Source organism: Mastomys coucha, unplaced genomic scaffold (assembly GCF_008632895.1).
Source record: "Mastomys coucha isolate ucsf_1 unplaced genomic scaffold, UCSF_Mcou_1 pScaffold14, whole genome shotgun sequence".
In the NCBI taxonomy this organism is placed as follows: Eukaryota; Metazoa; Chordata; class Mammalia; order Rodentia; family Muridae; genus Mastomys; species Mastomys coucha.
Window position 1 is genome coordinate 84,790,623 of NW_022196896.1, and position 26,048 is coordinate 84,816,670.

At 42.0% G+C, this 26,048-nt stretch overlaps 1 protein-coding gene across 7 annotated transcripts in view; it reads right to left on the reverse strand.

The window, feature by feature from the left end:
• Nucleotides 1–1,384: 1,384 nt before the first annotated feature.
• The window catches only part of Orc2 (origin recognition complex subunit 2), a 48,355-nt gene continuing 23,691 nt past the window's right edge, over nt 1,385–26,048 (reverse strand). For 6 of the 7 annotated variants that reach the window (XM_031367573.1, XM_031367574.1, XM_031367572.1 and 3 more), the window contains 12 exons: nt 20,950–21,030; nt 20,657–20,717; nt 18,703–18,890; nt 17,972–18,070; nt 15,045–15,154; nt 13,587–13,719; nt 11,059–11,155; nt 9,911–10,057; nt 8,653–8,824; nt 6,231–6,292; nt 5,097–5,215; nt 1,385–2,228 (listed from right to left, as the gene is read on the reverse strand). In XM_031367573.1, coding sequence (XP_031223433.1) covers nt 2,142–2,228; nt 5,097–5,215; nt 6,231–6,292; nt 8,653–8,824; nt 9,911–10,057; nt 11,059–11,155; nt 13,587–13,719; nt 15,045–15,154; nt 17,972–18,070; nt 18,703–18,890; nt 20,657–20,717; nt 20,950–21,030 — 1,356 coding nt within the window. In that variant the 3' untranslated portion in view covers nt 1,385–2,141. The remainder of the gene's footprint in view (nt 2,229–5,096; nt 5,216–6,230; nt 6,293–8,652; nt 8,825–9,910; nt 10,058–11,058; nt 11,156–13,586; nt 13,720–15,044; nt 15,155–17,971; nt 18,071–18,702; nt 18,891–20,656; nt 20,718–20,949; nt 21,031–26,048) is intronic. The other variant, XM_031367575.1, reaches the window with a different exon arrangement.

Here is a 26,048-nt window from a genome sequence, read left to right on the forward strand (position 1 = left end):
TCATAAAAAAAAAAAAAGACTGCTGGGCAATGGTGTGCACGCCTTTAATCCTAGCACTTGGGAGGCAGAGGCAGGTGGATTTCTGAGTTCGAGGCCAGCCTTGTCTACAGAGTGAGTTCCAGGACAGCCAAGGCTACACAGAGAGACCCTGTCTCAAAAAACCAAAACCAAAAAAAAAAAAAAGACACGCTGTGCATTTCTCTTATGAAGAACCTACAATGTGTATGTGTGTGTGTAGGTGCACATAGGTCATAAAACCAGAAAGGAATAAGACAGGATGAGAGATTTTTTAAGGAAAAAAAAGAGGAAATAAAGAGGAAATAAGGGTGATGGGATGCACGTGCTAAGAAAGCAGAGGGAGCATGGCTATTGGGGAGAACGAATGAGACCCAATTCAGTGACTGTGTTTGGAAATGCCATAAGGGGACCCATTACTTTTGCATGCTAACCTAAAAACTAAAATAACAAGAGTTCTCCCAGTGAAATTATACCTCCAGCCCAGAAAACAATTAGGGAGGAATTATAGCTTCAAGTCAAGTTATACCTGCTAGGCATGAAGGGACAATGCTGCTCAGAGAAGGGGGCGAAGAGTATAGTGATCTGCCTAGGTACCTCTTAGATTTGTATATGATGCATTCAATCCTTTGCAGACACTTCAAAACAGCTAGCTATGAAAGGACTCTGCAAACTGCGCTTTCACTTATTAAGAGCGACATCTACTAACAAAAACTATAAAGGTAACTGCAAAGATGTCACATATATATAATGAGATGTGTTTATACTGTAGGAGTTAGACTAGAGAGACTAAGCAGAAGTGTAGAAGTGCGTGGAGTTGGGGAGATGGCTCAGTGAGTAAGAAGTACCTGGGTTTGGGTCCCAGCACTCAGTAGAAAGCTCAGCATGGCTATGTGCCTGTAATGCCAGTACCGGTGTGTAGACAGGCTCACTGGCAGCCCATCTGGCCTACAAGGAACTCTGGTTCAGCGACAGAGAGCCCTGTCACAAGGAAATAAGGTAGAAGGTGGTAGAAGACATTTTTACTCAGCCTCTGCACAGACCCCCACACTCACATACTACACTCCACACAAGCAAAGTGCAGACCAGCAGGTTTCATGTTACCAATGTGTACTTATTTATTAAATGTTTGTTGTTTTTTTGAAACAGGACATCACCACAGCTTAGACTGGTCTAGAACTCACTAACCAGGTCTTGAACTGTTTTCCTCCTGCCTCTGCCTTCTTGATGTTGGGATTACAAATGTGAGCTCATGTCTTGTGTTTTAAAAGGAGAGAAGCAATCTGCTGCCTCTGACTCCTAAGCGCTGGGACTGAAGGTGTGTGCTATCTATCCCTGTGAGCTATTTCAGAAAATAAAAAAGTCAATGTACAAGAATGGTGAAATGTTTTTATTTTCTATTGTCCTGAAAACAATAAAATGTAAATCAGGATTTTATTCCTTAGCCTGGCTTCTCATTTTTATCATAAAAAAATCAAGGCCCTGGTACAGATACCAACTATTTTAAATATGCTTTCTAGACTGTCAATGCTCCACATATGCATAAATCCCTTATACTTCTCCCACATCTCATTTGAATAGTGTCACCTGTTTTTTATTTAGTATGTGTAGCCTAAGTCCACAAGGAGAAAGCTGCATCATCTTAGTTCACTGACACCTTTTATCATCATCTCAGAAAAAGCAGGACCACCTTCTCCCTCATCAGTTCTGTGAGAACTCAACTCTGAACTCTTTGTACTCTTGACGATCTGAAGCAAGTGCACTTGTAGTAATTCAGCTCTGGAGTGTTAAATTGCCCTCAAAAATTAGGGATAGCATTCAGTATAAAATAATCCAAAAACATCCAGTTCCAAATAGTCCCTGAGCACACTGTACAACCAGCAGAAGTCTCCAGAGAGGTAATAAATTAAAGGCACTTTTCCCCACTCAACGCCACTGCATAGCATTAGAGACAGTACAGCAGCCAGGCTAATCAAAGTTCAAATTGATGATATGCCTCTTCCATAGGACATCTTGTATGCTGGAGAGAATGACCTAATGTTGGATGTAAACCAGCATTCTTATGAGAGGTGCAGCGGCTGGGGCACAGTGAGTCTTCCACAGATAGTTCAAGGGTAAGAGACAGCCTACGCCACCTCCTCTTCCTTCTCCAAGAAATCGGCCAATGTTCCGCTGTCAACAGGAATTAATAAATATTCCACGCCATCAGTTCCCTACAAGAGAAAAGAACATCCCATCTGTGAACCCCTTGTAAGGGAGCTATCTGGACCTTTCTATTGAAGGTTAAACAAAATAAACAAAAAACCCCTGAATTTTAAATTTGTATTTATTCATTTATTTTGGGTTTTTCCAAGACGGGATTTCTCTGTGTGTGGCTTTGGTTGTCCTAGAAGGCTGGCCTCAAATTAATGATCCACTTGCCTCTGCCTCCCAAGTGCTGAGATTAAAGGCGTGCACCACCACTGCTCCACAGATTTTTATTTATTTATTTATTTTTTCTGAGACAGGATTTCCCTGTGGAGCCCCAGCTGTCCTGCAGCTCTCTGTGGCCTCCAACTCAGATATATCCACTTGCCCCTGCTTCCCAAGTGCTGGGATGAAAGGCATGTGGCACTACTGCTGATTTTTTTTTTTTTTTAAGATTTATTTTATTATTATATCTAAGTACACTGTTGCTTTCTTCAGATGCACCAAAGGGCATCAGATCTTATTATGGATGGTTGTGAGCCACCACGTGGTTGCTGGGACTTGAACTCATGACCTCTGGAAGAGCAGTCAGTGCTCTTAACCACTGAGCCATCTCACTAGCCCTGGATTTTATTTTGACATAATATTTTAATATCTAAACAAACATTTAAATACCTAAGTAGAAAACTAAGGCAAAGGGGACATGACAAGCCTACTGTGAGCACTGAGATACTGTTGAGCACTTTCTAACAGGAAAGTCTGGAGGCCAGGAGATGACAGTTTCCTTCATTGTGCTTCCTTTCAGGCATAGCTAACCTGACATTGTCATTTATAACGTTCATACTTGAGAACCATGCAACAAACAAAAATCAGGGAAGTCCCTCGAAAGTTCCTGTTTTCAGTAAATTTCCAGCTTGGACCAGATTCATTATTACCCACAGGCTACATGTAGCTGGACACTAGCTAGATCTTTCACCTTTTCCCTTTCTAAACCTGACAGGGATTTTTCTGTTTGATTTCCCACATTATGAGTTTCATCTTACTGACTTTTGTTGTGTTTTGAGACAGGGTCTCAGTATGTAGCCTTGGCTGGCCTGGAACACATGGAGATCCGCCTCCTTCTTCCATCATTCTGCAGGAATTAAAAAGTGTGCCACACCACACCTAGCCATCCCCTCAGTTAGAGAACATTCAAGTACTTTGACCTCCAAATATCGAGTTGGAGTTGGAAAGATGGCTCAGCAATAAGAGCATCAACTGCTCTTCCCGAGGATCTGGGCTTGATTTTCAGCACCTACATGGCAGCTCATAACCATCTATAACTCCAGTTACAGGGGATCCAACACCCTCTTCTAGTTTCTACAGGCATTAGGTGCCACGCTCACTGGTTTACTCCAGTAAAATCCGAAATATTGGGGGTAAAAGCCTGATTAAGGATAAGAGATGTTATGACTTCAAAGGGGGTCTGTGCCTCCTGGATACTCAGACAGTCGTTGGCATCTCCTAACTCAGATGTGTTCCAGATTAGTCTTTCCAATCAGCAACATGTCTTCTTATTTAGGCATAAAAGTTACCCCAAGAAATGATTCGTTAATGGCTAAACTTAACATTAGGCATTGTCTCCTGGCTAGCACAACGTTCCAACATATCCTAATTTAATTCCAAGCTGTCCTTAGCTTGGAATTTCTCACAAGGAATCTGCCTTATCAGATAGGATGTCCTCAGAGTTAGCAACAGAGGCTAGGCACCACTGCTTACTGTTAACATAGTTAGAATTCTCAGGGCAGTCCCACAGAAGACAGAACTGTTTTACATACTAGAGAGTAATTGAAGGGCTTCCCTCACTTAAGGGCATTAGCAGGAACTGCTAGATTGGAACTTCCCGGTGCTTGCCTCCAGCAGACCCAGAGAATTAGCGTGGGAATACCAAAATAGACCCAGCAGGGAGGGCACCACAGCTCTTCCCTTTCACACCTGGATACCTGATCTTACTGACCATGATGTAGTCATCCCTTGCCTATGTGATCTTACTGACCTTGATGTGACTGTCACCTGCCTACGTGACTTTTGTCATTTGCCCTGTTTTCTGTATACCATATAAGCCTGGTTTTCACTTTGTGCACAGGTTGGCACTCTGACTAGAAGTAGAACTTAGATGGACTAGGACTTAGATTCATGCATTCCGCAGTCCCCCTGGGCCCAAGCACTCTGGGGTGAGTGGGGTGTGCAGCACCTTCCAGAAGTGGCTGCTTTAGACCCCGTGTGTGTCAGGTGGCCTCAGATGGACCTCAACTGCTGAGCTGCCAGATTTCATCTTTCTCTTTTGCAATGACTGTAAAAGTCTGATGCCATTTTTAAGAAATACATTCAGATCCTGTACTTCCATGTGTCGCCTCTGCCATCATTTCTTCGCCTACGCCTTGTCAACCTGACTAGGACACTGTTTCTACCACAGGTTGAGGGAGGCCAGACTGGCCAGCCAACGGCAACTAGGCATACATACATACATGGTTCAGATACATATAAAATATGTATGCACGTAAAATAATTAGAATAATTTGTTCAAATCATTCCTCTTCCACCTCATCTTTCAAGAGCTGTCCATAATGAGTCTCCCTTTTCTCCAAGCAGACCACCGACTGCACAACAGGCCACGTGCTCACTACCACCTCACCCCATATTCCAAACAGCAGATGCTTTCCGGCTATGGCTTCCCTGCCTCTCAAAAGCATCCGACACTCACTATAAAATAAAGTGACCTCATTCTTTCGTTCCCTGGTTTCAGTGACATCGTTTCTTGTTTTTTTCCTTCCTGGCTGTCTCACCTGCCTTTGTCTTTAGTACACAAGAAGCACTAACCCCCAGACCACCCAAGGCTCCAACAGCAGTCTTACCTTCTTAGTTCTTATAAGTTTGTGGTCTCTAAACTCAGTTAACTGGGCTCGGAGTGTGAGATCACTGTTAACAAGGAATGCTTCCCGACACTGCTGGTAAAAATCTTGAAAAGAAAGTCCTGGAGAGATAAAAAGATGTATGTTAATCAGTATTTTGTTTGCTGATTTTTTTTCCAATTTTCTTTTCTTTCTATCTTTTTTTTCCCCCTTCTCTATTTTATTTTTTTAGACAAGGTCTCACTCTGTAGCTCTTGCCAGCCTAGGGTCATGTAGACCAGGCTGGCCTGGAACTCACAGAGATCCACCTGAGGGCTGAGATCCTGAGGCTGAGATGAAAGGGCTGAACCATCATGATGACATAATCAGTATTTTTCCCCCTTTAGTTTTCAAGACAGGGTCTCTCTGTGTAGCTTTGGCTGTCTTGTAACTTGTTCTAAAGACTAGGCCGGTCTTGAACTAAATAGCATGTAACCTTGTGGGCAGTTTTAAGCAATACAAATTGACTTTTTTTAAACTTTTACTTATTTTGTTTTAACTTATTTACTTTACATCACCGCCCCCTTCCCGGTCACCCCCTCCCACAATCCTTTCACCATTCCTTCTCCCCTTCTCCTCTGAGTTGGTGCCTCCTCCCTCCCTGTACCCCCCAACTCTGGAACTTCAAGTTGTTGTGAAGCTAGGCGCTTCCTCTCCCACTGAGGCCAGACAAGTCAGCTAGAAGAACATATATATCCACAGCAAAAGCTTTTGGGATAGCCTCCATTCCAGTTGTTCGGGACCCACATGAAGGTCATACAAAGTTTTAAGGAAAGTAACTTAAAACATGTGATCACTAAAATTTTTGTATACATTAACACATTTTTGCCAAGAGGGTAGCAAATAGGTTGCCCTATATATGGAAACTATAAGATTGCCAGATACACATCCACAGCTCCAATAGTGTATGGAATTCTAAAAGTAAGTGAGTCTGTGTTCCAATCTACAAAGGTGCTGGATGTTGGCTGTAGATTTGGACAGACATCCCCTCAGAGCAGCCACCCCTCTCTGCTGTGAGAAATGCAAGGATCCTAAGGGACTCTACAACAGGGAACACAGGGGACAGAAAGTCATATTAAATATCACACATGTTGATACCGATGTAGGAAGGGCTATCCTGGTTATCCAGCTGGAACTTCATAAGTAGCCTGAAAATCCCCCTACCAAAAAGAAAAAAGAAATCAAATCAGACTCAATAAATATTCTGGGTAATAAATCTAAGTGAGAACATCACACATTCAGCTCAGCATCACGGGCGTTTGTTTCTTTCACTAAGGAAACCACACCCTCACTGGAAAAGCTTTTCTATCTATCCTCCCTCCCTCCCCCCACTTCTCATACATTTTCTATAATAAAATCTGAGGCAGGTCGTCTGTGTGGTCTCAGGCTGCTTGAGCACAGCTGCAGACTTCTGTCCTATACTGGGTGTGGTGGCACAGGCCTTTGGTCTCAGAACTCAGCAAGCATAAGCAAGCATGGAAAGCCATGTCAACACCATGGGTTCCAGGGCAGTGAAGTCTATACAGTTAGAGACCCTGTCTCAAAAGCATCCGACCACACCACCAACAGAAAAACTCTCTTGCTGAGTAGCACAAGTACCCATCTCACATTCACAAAAGCTCTGAGTGTTCTCTGTATTCACAACATAAGACATTTTTGTTCAGAAACATGAAAGTTGCCTGCATGCATGCTGGATTCCCCTGGAACAGAGGTTACTAATGGCTGGGAGCCACCATATGGGTGCTGGGAATTGAAAACCAACAACAGTTTTACTTAAAACTCTGAGTCATCTCCTCAGCCCCTAACAATTTCATAAGGAAAAACTACTCGGGCTGGGGGGATGGCTCAGTGGGTAAGAGCACTGACTGCTATTCCTGAGGTCCTGAGTTCAAATCCCAGCAACCACATGTTAGCATCCAGAACCTGCCTGCGGCAGATATGTGGGCGGGTCCACAGACCTGTCGCCAGGGCATCGGTGACCATATTCCCAGAATCCATTGGGTTCAGCTCCCACCTTTACCTGGACTGCTACGTCACGACATATATATATATATATATGGGTACTTTCCTCCATCTCTCTCTCTCTTTTCTTCTCTCTCTCCCCTCTCTCTTCCTGCGCTGCTACCCCCCTACCCCCCTTCCAATTAAACCTCTTACACGTGAAACTGCCTGGGCCTGGTGTCTGCAGACGCTTCCTGCCGCAACTCAAAACCCATCACCACATGGTGGCTCACAACCACCCGTAATGAGATCTGACGCCCTGCCCTCTTCTGGTGTGTCTAAAGTCAGCCACAGTGTACTTATGTATAATAAATAAATCTTTGGGCCAGAGCAAGCAGGGACTGAGCAAGTGGAGTTGCCCAGAGAGAGCAGGGCTGACAGAAGCAAGCAGAGGTCCTAAAAATTCAATTCCCAACAACCATATAAAGGCTCACACCATATGTACAACTACAGTGTACTCACATAAATAAATAAATAAATAAATAAATAAATAAATAAATAAATAAATAAATAGCTGGGTGGTGGTAGTGCACGCCTTTAATCCCAGGACTTGGGAGGCAGAGGCAGGTAGATTTCTGAGTTCGAGGCCAGCCTGGTCTACAGAGTGAGTTCCAGGACAGCCAGGGCTACTCAGAGAAACCCTGTCTCAAATAAAATAAAATAAAATAAAACAAATAAATAAATCTTTAAAAAAAGAAAAAGAAAAAACTATTCTGGGTTTACTGGTCAATTTCACATGCCAATATAGAATATTTTGCCTACTGTATAATCTGGTATTGGTAACTATTTTTATTATCCCTTCTAACCTTTTACGGCAAGCAGGTAGTTTTGTTTCTGTCCTAGTTACTGTTCATTGCCAACCTGATACAGCCTTGAGTTACCTGAGAAGGAACTCCTAATTGGAGGAATTCTCAGATCACACTGCTGTGTAGGAACGTCTGTTGGAAAACTGCCTTTACTGTTAATTCATGGAGGAGGGCCAAGCCTACTGTGGATGCCACCAACCTTAGGCAGGTGGAGCTGGGCTATAAGATACCTAAACATGAGCCTGGGCAAGCAACCCAGCAAGCAGCATCCTTCATGATTTCTGCCTGGGCTTCGTATTTGAGTTCTTTCCCTGATTTCCCCTATGATGAACTATGGCCCAGAAGTGTAAACCAGATAAACCCTATTCTCCCCCAAGTGGCTTTTGATTGTGGTATTTACCACAACAGCAGAATCAAACTAAAGCAGTACCACTGATAAATTCACTACTACATCCTCAAGTGTACAAAACTTATTTTGCCTTTTGAAGAGCTAGGATTGACTTGAGGACCTGTACGTTCGAAGCAAGTGCTATGCCACTGGTCTCCACTCCTAGTCCTTAAATATACACATTACTTATTTTCCTAGTGGTTCTGGGAGTTGAATTCAGGGGATTGAGCATGCTAGTCAAACACTTGATGACTAAGCCACACCTGCAGTGCTAAGTGTGTGCGTAGGTATATATTATGTCTTTATATATACTTTTTATTCTTACCTTGCATTGGGGGTAAGGCTTCGTAAGACATGAATCAGAGAACTAAGTGGCAGAGATCCAGACTGCTTAACCAGAAGGGAATTCTCATAGGAGGTTTCTTCAGTATAAGGACTATATGTAGTAGTTTCATACCAAAGCCAATTATAAAGACTCTGCTTCGCATGATCCCACACTACAGAACATGATCAAAGCAAAGAATTACAAATTATCATCATATAGTCATGTTACATGAGATTTCACTGCAGCAAAGAATGAAGAAACATCAAGGGACAGTGCCCAAAGGCTGGGAACGCAGCTCAGGGGTGAAGCATATGTTTCAAGTAGACAAGGTTCTGGGTTTACACCTTGTATGCATTAAAAGAAAAAAAAAAGTCACCAAATATTTCACTTTGTCACTTTCTTATATAAATCTGTAACTCACAATTTGCTTCCTCTGTCATTCAATACCTTAATCTTTTTATCCGGTTTTGAGACAAGGTCTCATTATGTAGCCCAGGTTAGTTTCATATCCATAGTCCTCTTGCCTCAGTCTCACAAGTGCCAGGGTTCCAAGTAGGAGCTACCTTACCTGTAACTACCTGAATAGAAGTTCAGAATAACTTCTGAAGCTTTAATTGTACCTTAAATACAGCACCATCAGTAACTCTTTTAAAAACCTAATTAAGGCAGTCGGTATAGTGGCACACATCTATAATCCCAGCAGGTGGATCTCTGTGAGTTCAAGGCTGGTCTGGTCTACATATTTTATATATATAAAGTAAAACTTAATAAGGAGATGGCTCAGTGGTTAAGAACGCTTATTTGTGCAGAGGACCCATGTTCAAGTCCCAGCACACATGTGACAGTTCACAATTACCTATAATTTTAGTACAAGGGGATTTGATGCCCACGGGCCTTTGGTATACATAAACTCACATAAGCAAAATACATATAAGTAAAATAAACAAATGACTCTTTAAAATTTAATAATGTAACCTTCTGTTTTATCATTATCACAACATCTTTAAGTATATAAGATGATCACTGGGACAAAAGAAGGGTAGGATGGAACCCGAACACCAGGCTGGCACTGCCCCCCCCCCCCCCCCCCCCCCCCCCCCCCCCCCGGGACTCAGATGCAAATGGTATGCACTCTTATTTCCAATAACTACTTTTGAAATCAAATTGAGACCACCTTTCTACAAGTTGAAAGCTTACCAAAAAACAGTAAGAAAGTTCTCTGAGACTCAAGGAAATGTGGCAGGAACAAGAAACTTACTCAGAGGAGCATTGAGGTGGTCAATGGAGGCTATGAGATACACATTATGTAACGATGACAACTGTCCAAGAATTTGCTGGCTATTGTCTCCTCTTAACATTTGGCTATCCAAATTGTGGATAAGAAGGAAGAGTTCTAAAGAAGAATCTAAAAGGAAAAGGAATTCAATTATTTTCAGTGAGTATTTTAATATCATTAGCATATATAATGTTTAGGTATTGAAGGATATGTCGAAGCAAGGTGCGAAATAAGCATGTTATAAATGAGCAACAAGGGCTGGAAAGATGGCTCAGTGGTTAAGAACATTGACTACTCTTCCAGAGGTCCTGAGTTTAATTCCCAGCAACCACATGGTGGCTCACAACCATCTGTAATGGGATCTCATCTGCTGTGCCTGGAAAGAGCTACAGTGTACTCACATACATAAAATAAACAAACTCTTTAAAAAAAACTGAACAATGTCTGGAGCTGGGGAGAGCTCAGGCAATAAACTGCTTGCCATTCAAACATGGCGACCTGAGTCCAACTCTTAGCACCATGAAAAGACAAAAGGAAAAACGCATCCCAAGGACTGAAAGGCCGAGGATGAGATTAGAGGATCCTTGGTGCTTGCTGGTCAGCCAGCCTAGCCAAATTCTTAGTTCAGTATTACAGTGAGAGACCATGCGTGCATGCGCGCACACACACACACACACACACACACACACACACACACACACACAGGATGTGGGGAGGGAGGTAGATTAAGGATGGCCCTCTGTGTCAGCCTCTGGCCTCCGTGCACACAAGTACAGCCAAGTGTGATCATTGTTGCCCCCACGCACACACTGATAAACAAGCACATACACATACACACAATACCAAACATCATAAAAACATCAAAGATGTGCAAATCGGTTACAGCCAATTCACACCACTGAGAAAACAAAAAGTAAAATTATTCTGAAGTAAAAAGACCATACAGAGTTAAGACAATTAGGTGTAACTCCTTTCAGCTAGGTGAAATTCACAGAACAAACTAGTGTAATAGGGAAGACAAATTATTTTAAAGAAGTGTAAATTGGCACTGACCATATTAAAATACTTAGGTATAGAGATGCAGTACGTAAGTTCACACTAAACGCTGCAGATGAACTACTCTGTGTTACCTTCTTTAAATCTGTTCATTATCCAGTCCCGCTGATCCAGGACACTTTGGAAAGTACCCATATAACTGAGGACATCTTCAGTTATAGAGTTCAGGATCTACATCACAGAAATGCAAAAGTACCATGTCATTTGCAGCTTACTCTGTCACACAGGATAATACAACTAGCAAATTAATCTTTTCTCATAAATTAAAAATGACTTTGAGGTTCTCACAAAGTTTAAAAAGCACTTAAACTCTACTAGATGGGCTGGAGAGATGGCTCAACTGTTAAGAGCACTGGTTGCTCTTCCAGAGTTCAATTTGCAGCAACTACATGATGGCTCACAGCCATCTGTAAAGGGATCTGATGCCCTCTTCTGGCAGGCATCAGATCGTATACGTGCAGATTGAACACTTACATACATAAAATAAATAAATCTTTAAAAAAAAAAAGACAACAATTACATTTCCACTGGGTATTTAAGTATATCTAATTCATTTTTGGTAGGAGTTTTTTTTAATACTTAAGGCTAAAAGGAAAATTACTCAAAATAACCAAAGAAATATGGTATGTGTGTAGGGGGTGGTAGTGGTGGTTGGGGGACCAACTATGAATGTGTAAAAAGAAACAACAACAGTAGGGATACTAAAAGGATATTACACTGGATAATATCCAATATCACATAAAAATGTGTAACAAACAATGTGAGAGGGCAGGAAAATCCCAGGATCAGAGCAGGGTGGTAGTAGTACGTGCTTTTAATCCCAGTACCCGGAGGCAGATCTCTGAGTTCGAGGCCAGCCTGTTCTACAAGGTGACTTTGAGGACAGACAGGGCTACACAGAGAAACTGTGTCTTGAAAAACAAAACAAAAAAACCCCATTATCAAGCCATAAATGTGAGCCAGGTGTGGTGGTGTACACCAGCATACTGGAGGCAAAGGCAAGCAGATCTCTGTAAACTGACAGCTAGCTTGGTCTACATAGAGAGTTCCAGAATAGCCTGGTCTACACAGAGAGAACCTGTCTCAATAACCAAAGGAAAAAAGGTGTGCGTGTGCGTGTGCGTGTGTCTATGGAGGGCCAACTATGAATGTATCAAAAGAAACAACACAATACTAGGAATACTAAAAAGGGGATATTACATTGGATAATATTCAATATCCAATACCTTGATATAATTTCCATATGGTAATCATTTGAAGTAAAAATGGTCTATGCATACCATTAAACTATATATTATTATTATACTTTTATTATTTATGTACCAAAATGATACACAGGTATAATAAAATCACAGACTCCACAAGCATGCTCTTAGCTGTCCCACTAGTAACTGGGGTAGTAAACGACGGTTTCAGAAAGTCAGGTTCTTTGTGAGTGTGTTGGCTAGTTTTATGCCAATCTGACATAGCGAAAGTCATCTAAGAGAAGGAAACCTCAACTAAGAAAATGCCTCTGTAAGACCCAGTTGTGGGCAAGCCTGTAAGGCATTTTCTGAATTACTGATTGATGGGGAGGGCCCAGGCGATTGTGGGTGGTGCCGTCTTTGGGCTGGTGGTCCAAGGTTCTGTAAGAAAGCAGACCGAGTAAGTCAGAAGGAGCAAGCCTGTAAGCACCTTGGCTGCTGCACCAGCTCCTGAGCCTGACTTCCTTTAATGATGGACATGAAAGGGAAGTGTTTCCTCCCCATTTGCTTCCAACTTGTGTTTTTGGTCTCAGTGTTTCATCACGGCAATAGCAACCCTAACTACGACAGTGATTATGTGTGCATGTGCTTGTTTCAGTGCATGCTTGTGTGTGGCTAAATGTGGAGGCCACAGGACAAACTTGGGTGCTGTGTGCGCTTATTTTTATTTATCATTTATTCCTAAAAAAGTTTGTTTCTGTCATTTTAATATGAGTGTTTTGCGTGCAGGTATGTGTGTGAAGCATGTGCATGTATGTGCTTGCATGTGTGTGTGTGCAGCGTGTGCATGCAGTGCTCTAGGAGGCCAGAGGGAGTGGCAGATCCTTTGGGACCAGACTGGAGTCACAGATAGTTGTGAGCTGCCATGTGGGTTCTAGAAATAGAACCTGGATCCTGTGCAAGAGCAGCAAGCCCTCTTAATGGCTAAGCCACTCTCCTACCCTTATTTATTTTGAGACAGGGTCTCTCACTGGCATGGAACTTATCAAGTAGGCTAGGCTGGTTGGCCAGTGAGCCCTGAGATCAGCCCCTCCCCCCATCTCACCAGCACTGGGACTGCAAGCACAGACCACCACATCTAGTTCTTTAAAAAAAGGAAAGAGTTTGGGAGACTAAACTGAGACCTTTACAGAACAAGCCATTTCCCCTGCTCCATGTCAGCTTCTTAGTAAGAAATTCAAAGATGAAAACGTAAAGATTGATTGCTCTGAATACAAGTGTGATCTTCCGGGTCTGAAGCCTAAAGCAAAATCCTTTATATACAGTGTTCAGAAATCGCAGAAATTGCACCCTAACTACTAGGAGTTCATGCATAGCAGAGGACATGTATTATTCCTTTTAGTAGTTAGTAAACTTACTGATTTCACATTGATGCCAGGAAAGAAGCCATTGATGACAACATGAATGGAATCTTGAAGCATGGTGGTTCGAAACTTTTCTAGTAGATCTCTCTTGGACCCCAGACCATAAAGCACAATGTTGAACCCAAGGCTGTAAGGAAAGGCAGCATCTGTAAAATTAAAGCTTAAGACTCCTGACTCCCAGCTTTATCACCCACCAGTTTCTTTCAAGCTCGTAAGGACTGCAGAAAACATAAAAGAACAAAGGGGAAAAAACAAAGGCCAGCTACATGGCACACACCTCTAATCCCAGCCCTTGGCCCATAGACGCAGGGCTGCTGTAATCTTGGAGCCAGCATGGTTTACAACGCAAGCTCCAGGCTAGACTGTGCCTCACGAATGTAAAAGTAAATGATTAAAATGAAAGTACAGGCCGGGCTGGGGCAGCTAGACAGCTAAGGTGCTGTGTTCACCCTTCACATCTGAGAGCTCACAGTCCCCAACTGTCAGCTTTCTCTGCAGCCTGAAGAGGAACCCCGGCTGATCCTGCAACGTTAAAAACGGGCTAAAGGAGAGCTGAAATGAATGTGCAACGGTGAATCACACTACGATGTTAATTGTACTTTATCACAATAATGTACACCTGAAAGTGACAGTGTTAGCGGGAAGGTTTTTACCCCGGGGAAGCAGCATATCCTCTAGAAAGACTACAGTATCTGGAGTTAAGCAGGGAAAGGAAAACCTGCCCGAGTTCCTGCCTTTGCTCAATCACATACCAAATCCTTATTTTCTAACTCTAGCCATACTATGATGAAACAGACTCTTTGCTCCCCAGGTTGCTTTTGGTCATAGTGTTTGAACACAGCAATAGAACAGCAAACCACAACAGAGTGTGTGTGTGTGGGGGGGCACTTGGTACACACGCCTAACATTGTTACCCTTTCGAACCTACAAGTTGTCCTCTGACCTCCCACATGCACTTCAGCACACACAAGGTCACACTCACACATACAATAAAAATGAAAAAAATAAACAATGACAAAAAAGGAAAGGAAACCTAAGGCCTCACATATGCTCTCTCTACCACGGAGCTATATCCCCAACCTGAAATCAAATACAGCAGACTATGGTTTTTGTTTGGTTAAGTTTTTTTGAGACAGGGTTTTTCCATGTAGACCAGGCTGGCCTCCAACTCCCAGAGACTCACCTGCCTCTGCCTCCTGAGTGCTGGGATTAAAGGAGTGTGCCACCACAATCTTGGCAATGTTATGGGTTTTGAGACAGGGTTTCTCTGTGTAGCCCTGGCTGTCCTGGAACTCACTCTGTAGACCAGGCTGGCCTCCAATTTAAGAGATCACCTGCTTCTGCTTCCCAAGAGCTGGGATTAAAGGCCTGTGCCATCACACCTGGCAAACCCTGTTTTAACACAGACATATACTTATCCCTCATTTGCATAGGGTTACAATGATAACCTACTGTAACTGAAGCATCCATTTATGAAACAGTTTCTCATGCTGTTGATTCAATTGTTCAATTTCAGCAGAAAAGGAAGGCACGAATTTGCTCAGTAAGTTATGCAGAGTTTTCTTTGAAAAAAAGAGAGACAAAGTTCTTAGTGGAAATAATGACTTAAATCAAGTACAAATGTAAGTATAACAATTGAATGTAAAAAAAATACATCACACATAGCTTAAATCCTTGTTTAATTAAAAGCTACTTTTAAGGATTTAGTTTTTTTATGTATATGAGTGCTCTGTGCATAACGGTGCCTGTGGAGGTCAGAAGAGCACATCAGATCCCCTGGACCTGCAGTTATAGAAGGTTGTAAGCTGCCGTGTCTACAGCTCCTCCTAAAGTTCTCCCTGCCTGAGTGCTTTCTAGCAAGTATGTGCCCTGAGCTGGACTCTGCGTAATAGTAACAACATCAACAACTACCAAAGAAAACCAAACCTGTAAAAAGTAAGGTAACGACTTAATATTAATTCTCAGAAAACATTCAAGTTTCCTTATAATTTACCATCAATAATAAACTTGTATTTGCTCCTTTTCAAAAGCCATTTTTAACAAATGCAGTGTCTTTGGCATTGTGTTGTGGTGCTGTGATATGGATACACCAGGCTCCTGTGTGAAGGCTTGGTCCCTGGGACCGAATGAGAATTCTACAACTACACCGGGAGCTAATTAAGTCCTCCCCCTCTTAGGTTGCCGTCCTGGGTATTAGTCACAGTAATGCGAACTGCACAACATGGTAAAATCTGTAAAGATGATAGTAATATAAAGTACTGATGGTGGTGAGCCTAAAGCTTTGAGATTTCAAGCTGGTAAATCAAATATAACTGGGAATCCTACGGAAGGGCGTCGGCATCTTTATTTTAGTGCTGTGCTGGCATGGCTGAACAGACAACACGCCGTTCCACTTGTATGCTCCAGTGCACATGTGCTGCAGTACACCACACATGTGAAGACCACAGAGCAGTTGAGAAGTCAGGTCTGGCCTTCCACCATGTGGGTTCTGAGAACTGAAGTCAGAACCGGGCTCTGTGTTAAGTGTCTTTAACCGCTGAGCCACCTTGCTGACTCTAACACACTTTCTATACTGAAGGTTATAATCAAAATCCCAAATGTCAGATCCTATAGTTTTATTTACACATTTAAAGAGCAATGAGCTTCATCTGAAGCGCTCATGTCTTCTGGTGTTTAGAGCAGATAGGGCGCAGAAAGCACCACTATCATTCCCAGTTACTTTGTATGAGGCCATGAGGATATTTACTGAGTATGAACTTGGCAGCGTGACTTTCATCCACACACTTATGCACTCCTGTCCACACCCTGTCTTGATCTGCTGCCTGCTCCTTCTAACTTAGCAGAGTATAGCTTTTTGACTCCTGGTTCGCTTTCAGCCACGCCAGCTGGCTCGTCACTAGAACAAGGCATGAGTAAGATTGCCAGCGTTTACCCAAGGCTGTAGCGGGCATCTGCTTTCTCCCTTAAGTCTACCATCATAAGAGTACGCCTCAGCCACCTGACTGGTCCAACAAGTCAGACAGACATGGGGCATAGCCTTGATCTGCTAGCCTCCCACTAACCCACAGGCAGCAGTAAATGCTCATGCTATGTTTGCGACCTTTCCTTCCCTGTCATCTCCAGACTCTCACGCTCCTGGAGACTATCCACGAGAAGGCTCATTTTAACCGTGGAGACACTTAGGTTTCTCTCATGTTGCTCATAAAAGATAGATACATTAGTGCCACTGCTTTCTTGGAAAACCTTTTCTTTCTTTCTTTCCTTCTTATTTATTTATTGCAATTTATGTATGTATGTATTTACTGCAGGTGTGTGTTCATTGTGTGAGCAGTGGGACACATTTCCCAAGGATGTGGAATCCAGAAGTCTTCCTCAATCACTCTCAACCTTTTTAATTTTAATGGATTTTTTTATGTGTATGTATAAGTACATGTATGTTTATGCACCAAATGTGCTCATGGTGCCCAAAGAGGCCAGAACAGGACATCAGATCGCTTGAACTAGAAACCCAGGTGGTTGTGGGGTAGCTGATATGGGTGGTTGTGAAGCAGCTGATATAGGTGCTGGAAACTGAAGCAGGCCCCTGTACATGCTCTCACTGTTGAGCCATTGCACCTGTGGAGGTCAGCCAATAGCACTCTCTTCTTCCTTAAAATTATAAACCCCACTGTCCTTTTAGATTTGCGTTTTTTTTTCTTTAATTATAGAGGGAGTTGTATGCAAGTAAGCTGCCCATGGAGGCTAGGAGAGGGTTCTGGGTCTTGAACTTTGGTCCTCTATAAGTATGGCACACACCCTGAACTCCTGAGCCATCTTTCTAGCCCTTAAGTTCTACTGAAAGACATCATCACTCAGTGGTTGTGTCCTATGTTGGAGGAGGCTGTCAGTCAAAATTCCAACAAAGGCACATACATTGGACATTTTGTAAAATGAGCTCAGCAAGGTCACCCTTGCTACCTTACTTCACTATACAACTTTTCCAAAAAACCAAGGAAGATGTCTTTCACAACTTCTGCAAAGCTGGCAACAGTGAGCAAGCAGTCAGGCTCCCAGTTTTGTTATGTAAAGGTCAATGACTATATGATTACAGCGAGGAACAGATCAGTAGTACATGGCTATCAGGAAGCTATGACCTCCATAGTTAATCTAAATCCTCTTTCTAAATCTAAAAAGATACAAGAGAAAAAAGGTAAAATTAATTAAGTCAAATGGAATTCTAATCATCTAATTCATCAACAAGCATTTAACAACCACAGCATATTAGCTGTGTTGTACTGTATCAGGGAGACACGTCCGCTCCTGCTCACTTCTCGCCAAATGCGCTGCTGATGTGTTTGCAGGTCACAAGAAACAATGCTGGTAACACCCTCACAGCATACCTGGTCCACTCTAGCTCTCTTCAGCTTCTGCAGCGTTCTATCAGATGTTAAGACTTTTGAACTACTATGGGCTTCAAAATACTCTTCTACCAAGTCACTCTGAAATGAACAAAGGAAAGTTAGGTCTAAGTAATTTCAGATGTTTGTGCAACATAAAATCTATATATTAATATTAGTTAACATTGGACTCCAGAAATTCTCCTGCCTCAGCTTCCCAGTCAGCTGGAAAATACATGTGTGTGTCTACATGCCTAACCAAAATATCTTACTGACAGGATTTTTAAAGAAACAGTATCCTGGTCAAGGGTCAAAGATAATTTAATTCTATCAACAAATGTTAATAACTCTCATAAAACACAACTTTAAAAACAGACTAATCAGGGTATGGTGGTGCATAGCTTTAATCCCAGGACTTGGGAGGCAGAGGCAGGAGGATCTCTGTGAGTTTAAGGCCAGTCTGGTCTACAGAGTGAGTGCCAGACCAGCCAGGGCTATACAATATAGAGACCCTATGTATATTACAGCATTGACTGTGAATGTGCACCCAGACGTAAAAAGAAAGTTCAAGAACAGAAACAAGCATGTGTGGAAATTCATGTGTAAAGCTAAGAAGTATAGACAAGTAAAGAAAACGACTGCTGTCCCCACAGCAGAGTTGCCCGTGTCAGGCAGCCTACATGAGGGAATGCACACGACCCTCCTGGAGGGCCCAAGGCTCCGGCTGCACTCACTGCTTTGTCTCTTTTCCTCTTCTTAGGCAGTGTCTCTTTGGAAACAGGAGCTGGAAGGAGTCTATTTTGACCTTGACTCTTTTGAGAGAACCTGACCGCATTAGTGTCGTCTTCATCGTCTTTTGCAATCTCATCCTCTGAGCTGGAAGCAGAATATTCACTTTCACTGTCACAATGAGACCTTGATGCTGTAGCAGGATAAAAGCAGTTGGAAAGTTTGACAGGCTGAAAGAAAACCTATCTGGAGGAAATCATGAATGTGGGCTATGAAGTAAGAGATTTAATTTACAATTTTGTCATTACTTCCTTATAATTTCACAGCTAATTGTATATATCCTCTAAGCATTAGCATACCTGACTAACCTACTGGAAAACTATATTGAAATAAATTGTTTGTGTATATGAATGTTCCTGTGTATGCACAGGGTTGACATACATTTATGTAGGTGCCCTTCATGCATGTGCAGATGCAGGTTCTAGGTTGACTTAGGCATCTTGACAACTTCCCACACTATATATTGAGGCAGGGTTTCCTGCTGAGCCTGGAACTTGCCCAGCTTGCTTAGGGGACCCTGACTTAGCCACATGCAAACTGGTATAACAGATAGATTACACACCCATCCATTTTTTTATGGGGCCTGGGGATTAAAATTCTTATTTGAATGCATGTAAAGTAAGTGCTTTATCTGGTGAGCAATCCCTCTGTCCCCTAAAATGTATCAAAACAACTGATAAGAAAATGAATAATATCAGTTATACTTAATATTCTCTGCTCCGTTCTTTGCTAATAGAACTCTCTTTTTAGGACAGTGTGGTAATGTGTCCCACTATTTAATAAAAAAAAAAAAAATGTGATAATCACCTTTTCCTTCTGCCAAATTCTTGCTTTCATTCACACCCTTGAAACTACTTTGGCCACCAAGACTTGTGAATTACTGAAAGCTTCTGGATTTTCTTCCCGTGGGAAAGGAAATCACCTGCTTATGCAACAGAGACTATTCTGATTATGAAGCATCAATCTTAAAGATGAAAAATGCTAGTGGCAATGTAAAGCTTGAAAGAATCAAGGCCCCGAGTGATACTGCTGAGCTGCTGTGTCAATCATGACACCCGTGGCTGCAGATACTGTGTGCTGTGAGCCACCTGTCTGCATCAATGCAGAAAGGCCTGTAGCACACGAGGCTGCATCCCACAGCTGATTCACAAAGTATGCCCTCTACAAGCCACCATCACTCCCACCGCTCTCCCAGGAAGAGGAGCCCATTTTATACTTTCCAAATAAATATAGCTCTGGCTTTATTTTCAACAAAATAAATATACAGTGTTATATTTAACTCCCAACATGTTGGTAAAATAACTTTAACCAAGTCAGTATGTCTTTACTTTGAGTGACAGGAGGATTCCTCGTTGTGCAGAGTTGGTATGGTAAAACATACGCATATTAAGAGGGAAAAATGACAAGATGTCGCTTTGTAGGTACAGATGCAGCCCTACAGTCTAGGAACACGAGCATCCTTTCTCTCACGAAAAGCGGCAGGAAGGACAGTGGGAACTACTATAATCAATGGCCACACTAACACTGACTAAGCTTAAGCACAAGTGATACTACCCTGAGCATGGTTGATTTCCCTTACCTCAGTTAGTCCTCAAAGCAGTTCTATGGTGGTACCAACATTACACTAGTACACAAATGACTTTGAAGACAGAAGAGCCAGTAAGTGGCCATCACATAGTCAAACAGTGGATATACAGAATCTGTGACTTACCACCATCAACTCTGATCTAGTTGTTATTAGGCATACCTGTAACCTCAACATTTGGAAAGTAGAGGTAGGATGATGAGCTTAAAGTCAGCCAAGTCTACACAGTGAATTTAAATTAGCCTGGGTTACAAGAGCTCTTGTCTCAAAAAAAGCAAAGTAAACAAACAACAAAACCACATAAAAATACATACCTATTAATCTTTTTCTTAGACTATGAGGTTGTGTTGATAGAAGTTCATTTTTGTTATTGTTCTGTTTAAAAAATTTAAAAGCATAGTAAGTAATATGAATAACCAATAATATAATAACAAGTAATCAATCCCAGAAGTAAACAGAACAAAACAAACATGTTGTCAGGCTGGACAAACTACCACTGGCAGGAAGCCATAGGGGACTGGAGACAGCCGTCCTCGTCCTCCTCTCTCTCCCGGAGGCAGGAGGCCTGCCTTCTCTGCTTAAAAAGCTCCCCAGCACCTTCAGATACCTTTGCTCCATCCTTTCTATCTGCTTTTGTTTCTGCCATCATGTCATGGGGATCCTTGCTTTTGCATTCACTTTCCAGTTGCTGAGACATAAACAGACAAATAAATGAATAAATTCTCATATGGTCTCTCTTTATGGTGGTCTGAATGGCCCCATAGATTCATATATTTGAATGCTTACATCACTAGTGAGTGGAAGTCTCTGACAAGATTAGGAAGTGTGGCCATATTGGAGAACGTGGTGTCAAAAGCTCATGCCAAGCCCAGCCCCCTCCTCTCCACTTGCAGATTAGGATGTAGCTCTCAACTACTTCTCTAGTCTCACTCCTGCCTGTTGCTGTGCTCCCCTGCCATGACAATGGACTAAGCCTCTGAGACTGTAAGTGCATGTAAGGAAGTCCCTAGTTAAGTGCTTTCTTTTCTAAGAGCTGTGTCTTAGTAACAGTGTCTATTCACAATAATACAACAATGACCAAGATACTTTTCAAGGTCTTTATATTTTCTTCTCTGTGTTCTGTATTCTCTAGATTATAGGGACCTAAATCCAAGTTACATGTGGTAAATTACAAAGCCCTCCTGATACAAACAGCCCAACAGATAAGCCTGCTTAAATAGGAATTCGCGAGTGCTATGATTGCTTGCCTATTACAGAGTTTGAGAAATGTAATATGGACCGACTATGGTGGTTTGAATGAGACGTTCCCTACAATCTTGTGCATTTGAATACTTGATCCCAGCGGGTGGCACTGTTTAGGGGATTTAGGATGCATGACCCTGCAGGAGGGTGAATGCCACTCTGGTAAGGCCTGAGAGTTTAAAGACTCAAGTTCTCTGCTTTGGGCTTGTGGTTCAAGCCCTCTGCTTCTGCTCCAGCAGCCATGCCTGCCACCTGCTGCCTCTGCTTCCGCATCAAACCCTCAGGAACTGCAAACCCAAACAAACTCTTCTGTAATTGCCTTGGTCATGCCGTTTTGTCCCAGCAACAGGAAAGGAAAGAATACAGGGGCAGATTACAGAGTTGAAGAGAGGGTCAAAGGAACTGTTTTAGAAAAACAAAGGTTCATCCCACAAGTGAGCCAAACCCTTGCTACCTAATATAATCATTAGAAATTGACTTATGGTGGTGCATACCTTTAATCCAGCACTCAATAGGCTGAGGTAGGCAGATGCCTGTAAGTTCAAGGCCAGTTATGTCTACAAAAGGAGCTCCAGAACAACCAAGGCTACATAGTGAGACTATCTAAACTAAACCAAACCAAACAAAACCAAACCAAACAAAACCACCCCCGACAAATAACATAAAAAAAAATCAAGTGCTGGGCAGTGGTGGCACACAGATCTCTGAGTTTGAGGCCAGCCTGGTCTACAGAGAGAGTTCCAGGACAGTCAGGGCTACACAGAGAAACCCTGTCTCAAAAAATCAAATAAGGGGAAACACAAAGACTTCGAACAATCATGTTTTGTCTTATAGATTTTTGACCATCATCTTTTGGTCCTACAAATGGATGGGTAACTGTCCATCATGTTTGACCCACAGACCTTACAAAGAATAGTCTGATGCTTTTCTAGACTGAGCCTGGCCTAAGTTTAAACTAGAAGATAAGTGACCTAACCTCCTTATCTAACTCAAAGAGCAAGGTTCTTTTCCTCTTTGCCTGACTTGTCTTTGCCAAAGGCTGCCAAGATTTTCAAGTTGCCTGTCTTTTCCTTTCCTTAAAAAACTTATCACATTTTATTTATTTATGTGGGTGTAAACACACTCGTACATATTGGGATCAGAGAGTACTTCGCAAGATCAATTCTCTTGTACCATGTTTGGGTGAATGTCTGTGCATGATATATATGCATGCTGGTCTGTAAATGAAGGTACAGATGGTTGAGCTGCTGTGTGGGTGCTGGGAATTGAACCCAGATCCTCTGGAAGAGCACCCAGGGTTCTTGAATACTGATCATATCCAGTGCTCTTGTTTTTCTTATAAACTAATAAAACTGCCCTTGAGCTTCCCTCTGAATACACTCATAAATACTTTCAGAAGGCATCCAACAGATACTCTGGAACTGGAATTATAAAGTAATTTTGATCCACCTCATGGATGCAGGGAATAAAATTTGCATCTTCAGTAAGAGCAGTTAAGTGATTTTAATGTTTCTTTTTTTTTTTAAAGAATTATTTATTTATTTTATGTATGTGAGTACACTGTCGCTGTCTTCAGACACACCAGAAAAGGACATCAGATTCCATTACAGATGGTTGTAAGCCACCATGTGGTTGCTGGGAATTGAACTTAGGACTTCTGGAAGAGCAATCAGTGCTCTTAATCACTAAGCCATCTCTCCAGCCCCGTTTCATTTTTTTTAAGTGCAGGTACATGCTAATAAAGTTATTTTAAGACTGAGAACTGAGAGTCAGGTATGATGGTGCACACCTTTAATTCCAGCACTCAGGAGGCAGAGGCAGGTAAATCTCTGAGTTCAAGACCAGGTGAGATTTTGGTCTACAGAGTGAGTTCCAGAACATATCTGTAAATCAACTTTTCTAGTTTACTGAGATAAACAAACCATTCTTTCATGAAGACAAAAGATTCCCATAAGGCAAACAGCTTGTTAACCCCTGCCCTCCACCCACTTAAGAGAAATATAATGAAAATGTGACCAGAGCAAGTATATACTCTACAAAGAGAGAGAGAGAGAAAAAGAGAAAAAGAGAGAGAGAGAGATAGAGAGCACGCACGCATGTGCTTGTGAATTGCTTACTAAGCACAAATATAGGACATAGCCACAGGAATACATATGAGACAAGAGTCTATATTCCTTTCTGTTACAGGTGAGGGTTATCTATGTATTTCAGTCCTGAACAAAATACCAGCTAATAGTTTAAATTCAATCATGACAATAAAGTGCATTTTTATTTCCAAGTTTGCTGGTAATAAACATTTACACTTTTGTAGCTTTCTTCTTAAGAAGACAAAGCATGCTGGAGTACATTGAATATGGAAAGACTTATGTTGCAAGGTCACTTGGCAGTATAAAACAGCCATCCCAGAGACACTCACACGATCTACCTCAGGGTGATGTTCAAGTACACTCCTCAGAACACTATCTATTGTACTCAGTAAGAAGCAGTGCTCTCTAATGTCTGCAGTTTGCAATCTTTGATACCAACCACCACCTTCTCCTCTACATGGACCTCCGTAACCTCTTCCACCATAGCCCGCTCTTCCAACACATTTCACCTGCCCTGAAAAGTTCCTCTAACATTCCTTTTCCATGCTCCCCCACCACAGAACTCAAGTCACCAATCAAGTTTGACATAAGGTGCCTTTACCCACTGAGCCATTTTCTTGAGGTTTTTGTCTTTTACTTTCTATTGTAATGTATGGAGAGCCTTTGGTGTTGCTTCTAACAAATTGGCAAGAATATTGTCCCATTGGCTAGGACAAGGAAGTAAGCTCAAGAAAAATACAGCTGAGGAATGTGTTCCTTGTATCCTGATCATCTTGATAGGTCCCTAGAAACAATGACCATGAGAATTTTGTTTATGCCTTGTTTGTTCCTTGACTACTTTGTTCATGCTTTAGAACCGACCCTATTCTTTGCATGTACTTAGAAAGATACAGACTGGGAGAAATTAAACCTGCTTCAGCATTTGCTTGAGTCATGTTATAATGTTGTCTAATTATCTTTTTGTTTACTTTAATCCTCACTCCCTCACTCAAGACCCTGTTGACTGACTGCACTGGCTTGGTCAGGTAGCACCCCAATGTTGTGGCTTGAGTACAAAGGGTTCAGTAAAGGACACCTTGGGAAAAAGAAGTGAGCAAAGGAAAATAAAGAACTTTTGGGGGGGCTGGAGAGATGGCTCAGCAGTTAAGAGCACTAACTGTTCTTCCAATGGTCCTGAGTTCAAATCGTGGCAACCATATGGTGGCTGGCTCACAACCATCCATAATGAGATCTGACGCCCTCCTCTGGTGTGTCTGAAGACAGCTACAGTATTTAGATATAATAATAAATAAATATTTTAAAAATATATATATAAAAAAAATTTGGGCTAGCGGTGAGTAAGCACTATAAAAATGGGGCAGGGTAATGGTAGGTTTTTTTGTACATATGTTTAGAGATATGCTAAAGTCAAGAGGAGGTCAGGAGACATCCTGCTTCCTCTCTGGTTCCCACCGGGAGAATACTTAGAGTCGTTCTGGGTCCCTTTGGTAGGACATCTGGTTTTCTCCCCTCAATGTCTAATGTGTGTCTTTGGTGTACTAGTCTGTCAATGTCTGTTAGTTTATGTTTGTGGTTTTGTTCTGCTGCTTGATTGTTGCTCTGTGTTTCATATTCTAAAGAAAAACTGAGCCGGGTGGTGGTGGTGCACACCTTTAGTCCCAGCACTTAGGAGGCAGAGGCAGGCGGATTTCTGAGTTCAAGGCCAGCCTGGTCTACAGAGTGAGTTCTAGGACAGCCAGGGCTACAAAACCCTCTCTTTTGAAACAAACAAACAAACACCTGGTTAAAACTTTATCTGCTGGAACATTTGGGTTCAGCAGATTGGCAAGGTGCTCCTCCCTTGAAATTACAGCTAGAAACACTAAGAGAATTTTGTCTGTCTAGTCTAAATATGTAAGTGTGTAGCCACTTCATCTTTGTTTCTCACTGGTCCTAAATGTATAAATATGCTCTGCATGTCTTGGCTATAGATTATTGCCTTATAAATTATTAGATATAGCTAAAAATTTGAAACATTGGTAACAGAAAGTTGGCTTAAAACTGGTAAGTCAGGGTTGGAGTCATTCTGGGCAACAACATATGGCATGAGCCAATGCAGTGAAACAGGTCTCTAAAGATATCTCTAAATTGGGATAATATTTTATGTAATTCTTGTCCTAGAAACCAGACTTATAAAAGATAGGATTTAAAACAATGAGGTATTAAAAGCTGCACCGTCATGCATCCATATACAAGAACTGGTAGCCAAACATTGTAATATGAAAATAATATACTCGGTATGATTTTACTTTATTCATTTATTTATTTAAGGTTTTTTTCGAGACAGGGTTTCTCTGTGTAGCCTTGGCTGTCCTGGAACTCACTCTGTAGACCAGGC